Raw genomic sequence first — 5,358 nt, forward strand, 5'->3', positions numbered from 1 at the left:
CATCTACTGCTATGGCCTATGGACCATAGCAGGAGGTGCCAGTAACGGGGGAGCGGTGACCGGAACACTGAAGAAGATAACGCACCGCCGGTCACTTATCATTCCCTGGCCAACGCGCGTCCTCCTGCGATGATCCTGCGGTCCTCCTGGTCCTCCTGCGCCTCTATGGTTGTACGCACGGGACGTCACTGACGTACAACCATAGAGGCGGAGGACCAGGAGGACCGGAGGATCACTGCACAGGGATGTCCGTCATAGGAATACTTCTTTTTATGTGTCCGGCCCGGCTCCCGTGTGCGGCTGCCGGCGGGGACCGGCCATAGCAGGTAAAAACTAATACTGTCTACTAAAAACCAGGGGGCCTCCAGCTGTTGTGAAACTACAACTCCCAGCATGCCCAGACAGCCTTTGCCAGGAGTTGTAGTTTCACAACAGCTGGAGGCCCCCTGGTTTTTAGTATCAGTAATTAGTTTTTACATGCTATGGCCGGCCCCCGCCTGCAGCCGCACACAGGAGCCGGGCCGGGCAGATAATCATAGGTATTCCCCCAGTACCCGGCGTATAAGACGACCCCCGACTTTTCAGAAGAAAATTTGGGGTTAAAAAGTCGTCTTATACGCCGGGATATACGGTAGTTTGTATCTATGCATCTACATACATTTGTATATGTCTAGTCGGATAGATACATACAGTGATCCCTCAACTTACAATGGCCTCAACATACAATAGTTTCAACATACAATGGTCTTTTCTGGACCATTCTAACTTGAAACCAGACTCACCAGACAATGCTACGGACAGTCCAGATCTGTGTAACGCATCAATGGCTGAAAGAACCGACCAATCAGAATGGGCATTCACTGGTAAATCCCCTATATTCCTGAACTACATGCAGTGACTGGCTGTCTGGTAGCGCCCCCTACAGTACAGGGAGGTACAACATGTTCTGTACTATTTACCTGTGCCAGGGATAGCTGCTCCAGGTGAGGGCGGCTCCATGTTACTTTTTTAGGACATTGTGTTCTGTACAGGACCCTGAAGAAGCTCCTGTCCTCTACATAGACAGTGATTACAGCTCCCAGCAGATCTTTATGACTTTTTATATGTAAGGATTTGCTTTATCTGTACAGTGACCCCTCGACCTACGATGGCCCCGACATACGATAATTTCAACATGTGATGGCCTCTCAGAGGCCATCGCATGTTGAAGGCAGCATCAACATACGATGCTTTTGTATGTCGGGGCCATCGCATAAACGGCTGTCCGGCAGCGCTGACTGCTTTAGCTGCCACCGGATAGCCATTTACGGTGCCCCGTGTGGTCCGCTGACGATCACTTACCTGTCCTCGGGGCTCCGGCGCGTCCTCTTCGGGATCCCCTACATCGTCGGCGCTCTCCATCGACGTCATCATGTCGCTGCGCACGCCGTCCCGTCATCCAATAGGAGTGGCATGCGTAGCGACGCGATGGCGGCGACAGAGAGCGAGGATGCCGGGGAAGCAGAGGCCTTGCCGGAGCATCGGGGACAACCCGGGGATGCGGCGACAGCGATGGAAGGCGACATCCAGGGCAGCGGTGACGAGCGGTGACGGTCCGGAGCGGCGGGGACAGGTGAGTACAACTTCCTCTACCAGTGGTCTACAACCTGCGGACCTCCAGATGTTGCAAAACTACAACACCCAGCATGCCCGGACAGCCAACGGCTGTCCGGGCATGCTGGGTGTTGTAGTTTTGCAACATCTGGAGGTCCACAGGTTGTAGACCACTGTCCTATACTTTACATTGCACGGATCCCTCAACATACAATGGTTTCAACAAACGATGGTCTATTTGGAACGGATTACCATCGTATGTTGAGGGACCACTGTATTAGTTATCTACTTATTTTTCTTAAATCCTCACTTTTACCTATTTTTCGGATGACATTTGGGGGGCTTTAGAACCAATTACCAGGTTTCTATAGGATTATGGTCTCAATATACAATGGTTTCTACTAGAGATGAGCGAACTTACAGTAAATTCGATTCGTCACGAACTTCTCGGCTCGGCAGTTGATGACTTTTCCTGCATCAATTAGCTCAGCTTTCCGGTGCTCCGGTGGGCTGGAAATGGTGGATACAGTCCTAGGAGAGAGTCTCCTAGGACTGTATCCACCTTTTCCAGCCCACGGGAGCACCGGAAAGCTGAACTAATTTATGCAGGAAAAGTCATCAACTGCCGAGCCGAGAAGTTCGTGACGAATCGAATTTACTGTAAGTTCGCTCATCTCTAGTTTCTACATACAATGGTCGTCCCGGAACCGATTCATATTGTAACTTGAGGGACCGCTGTAGATGGGTAGATAATTGGATGTAATACATTATAGATAGTCCCTCCAGTCTACAGTCAGGACAATAGTGATTTCCTATGCAGCCTTCAGGTCACCATCTATTCTGAAGGCAGCAGTCACAGCCAATTGCAGCTTTTCCCGGTGTCTGACTGTGGAATGGGCTGTCTCATCCTCCACTTTATCAATGACTATTTGAGAACAAGCCTGATACAGATTTTCACAATCACTTTCCTCTGAATATCTTGCCGAATCCCTCCTGCCTTCCTGCCGGCGAGATGTTTCTCAGACGTCTCTAAGCTCCCGGAAACAGTGTGAACGCAGGCATACATAGCATGCAGATCTGCAGGTTTATTGAAAACCGAGAGAAGATGCTGCGACATTGCCCAGGTGACGTACCAGGTGGCAAAGTCACCCAAGACCATTCTTCCGGCTGCAGGCACCCACCTTCCCTTTTAACCCCGAACGAGAGCAAAGACAAGATTCTGTCCACCGTTAACGTGCACAGGTGCGCAAGGCAGAACCGAGACATGAAAGAAGAGCAGCAGCAGCTCAGGCGGAAGATAAACAGCAGGGAAAGGAAGAGAATGCAAGACCTCAACCTTGCCATGGACGCTTTAAGAGAAGTCATCATGCCCTACTCTGCCACCCATTGCCAGAGCTCTCCGGGACGAAAGCTTTCTAAGATTGCCACCCTACTGTTGGCCAGGAACTACATCCTACTACTGGGAAGTTCTCTCCAAGAATTACGGAGGATCATTGGGGACATGAGTGGCCCTGGACCCAGGTTGCTCCTGGCAGGCTTGCCCTTATTTGCTGCCCCAGGATCAGTGTTCTTCTCACCAAGTTCTGGTGGGACCCTTGGAGACCCCCAACACCCTGCCAAGTTACACTCGCTTTCCCTGGAGGAACAGCAATGCTCAGCGTTTAGCGTACCGGGGGGGAGTAGTCTATGTACCTGCGCCGGTTGTAGGTTCACCCACTTCATTCCAACCAGCCTCAACATGAAAGCCATACAGCTATCCAAATAGAGCAAAAAAAAGGGGCACGAGAGCTGGTAAAAGAGGTGGACAAAACTTTGTAGTGATGGACATATGTCAAAGTCAATGATGGAAAGACGTCGCAAGAATTGATTACCGAAATGGGTGATTATACTACAGACCACCGCAGACCTCCAGATGTTGCAAAACTACAACTACCAGCATGCCCGGACAGCCGTTGGCTGTCCGGGCATGCTGGTAGTTGTAGTTTTGCATCATCTGGAAGTCCACAGTTTGGAGAGCACTGCTATTGCTAATATCGGTATTGCTGTCACTAAAAAAGAAATGTTTATATTCTTTATATACCACGTAAATTCTTTGGACTTTTCAAAACCTCTGCTTGCTGTCACCTAATGGGAACCTTCCTGTTTACTTCTAGCGCATATCTGTTCTCTACTAGTGTTGCCCGCGAATATTCGCAATGCGAATTTTATTCGCCAATGGGCGATATCCGCGAATAAAATTCGCATTGCGAATATTCGTGAGCAACACAATATCCGCGACTATTGCACTATATATTCGCAATGATGAATATTCGTTTTATTTATTTATTTTTTTCACAGTACACATCACAGTGATCATCCCTCTCTGCTTCCAGCTTGTGTGGTGTAAAGAAGGCACTGATACTACTGTGTGAGACTGGCGTGTGAATTTTCGCATATGCGAATTTTTCGCATATGCGAAAATAAAACGTGAGTATTACGAATATGCGAATTTAGCGAATAGATGATGAATATTTGTCCATATATTCGCAAAATATCGCGAATTCGAATATGGCCTATGCCGCTCAACACTATTCTCTACCCTCAGTGCCCCAAATGATGCTTCTCTTGGTGCATGGCATAACATGACAGGGGAATTGGGTAAAAGCAGGTAGGTAGGTCCTCAGTGGGTAGGGAATTCCTCCGCATCAGGTAGATCCCCCAGTAGGTAGGAAATTTACCCCCATTGGTAGATGGTAAATAATTCCCACCCCCATTATGTAGATGCCCCCAGTAGGTAGGCATTTTGTCTATTGGGTAGAAGCCCCCAGTAGGTAGGTAATTACCCTATTTGGAAGAACCCCCATTGTCATGTGATGGACAACTCAAGCTGTTGAATGTCAGCAAGCAGAGATCTTGAAAACAGTAAGTAATGGATACAAACAATATATTGGAAAATTGTTTGACTTCTTATAATACAAAGAATAACCTTTAGTTGCTTAAAGGGGTTTATATATATATATATATATATATATATATATATATATATATATTATTTTATTTTTTATTTTAATCAACTGGTGCTAGAAAGTTAAACAGATTTGTAAATGACTTCTAAAAAAAAAATCTTTATCCTTCCAGTACTTTTTAGCAGCTGTATGCTACAGAGGAAATTCTTTTCTGTTTGAATGTCTTTTTTTGTCTTGTCCACAGTGCTCTCTGCTGACTCTGCTAAACTGTCCAGAGCGGGAAAAAATCCTCATAGTAAAACTATGCTGCTCTGGACAGTTCCTGACACGGACAGAGGTGTCAGCAGAGAGCACTGTGGACAAGACAAAAAAAGAAATTCAAAAAGCAAAGAATTTCCTCTGTAGCCTACAGCTGCTAATAAGTACTGGAAGGATAAAGATATATATATATATATATTTTTTTTTTAAATAGAAGTAATCTACAAATCTGTTTAACTTTCTGGCACCAGTTCCTTTAAAATAAAAATGTTTTTCACCGGAGTACCCCTTTAAGCCACAGTATAGTGAATTGTCGGAGTCATCGTAGGGGTCAAATTATGGATGGGGCCAATATAAATAGTAAAATAGTTAAGTTGGTGGAAAAAAAAAGTTTTCTTAAAGGTTTGTAAATAGCTTTCTATATACCGAATGAAGAACTGAGAAATGTTTGTGACGATTGTATCTGTAGCCGTTTAAGTTGTTATTCTTCCACTAGTATAGAGGGCTACAGGTATATAGATTGCTTTATAGAACTTTACGGTATTATATTTCTTTTTCTACT

General features: G+C 46.1%; 1 protein-coding gene across 1 annotated transcript; it reads left to right on the forward strand.

Moving 5' to 3' along the window:
- The first annotated feature begins 2,375 nt into the window (after window positions 1–2,375).
- On the forward strand, window positions 2,376–4,571 carry OLIG1 (oligodendrocyte transcription factor 1). The gene has a single exon (XM_056560879.1). It carries the CDS (start codon window positions 2,663–2,665, stop codon window positions 3,356–3,358), a length of 696 nt encoding a protein of 231 aa, XP_056416854.1. The 5' UTR covers window positions 2,376–2,662; the 3' UTR covers window positions 3,359–4,571.
- Window positions 4,572–5,358: the final 787 nt, after the last annotated feature.

This window comes from Hyla sarda, chromosome 2 (assembly GCF_029499605.1).
Source record: "Hyla sarda isolate aHylSar1 chromosome 2, aHylSar1.hap1, whole genome shotgun sequence".
NCBI lineage: Eukaryota > Metazoa > Chordata > Amphibia > Anura > Hylidae > Hyla > Hyla sarda.

Coding starts and splice junctions, on each gene's coding strand:
- OLIG1 (XM_056560879.1), top strand. CDS start 2,663: ATGCAGATCTGCAGGTTTATTGAAAACCGAGAGAAGATGCTGCGACAT.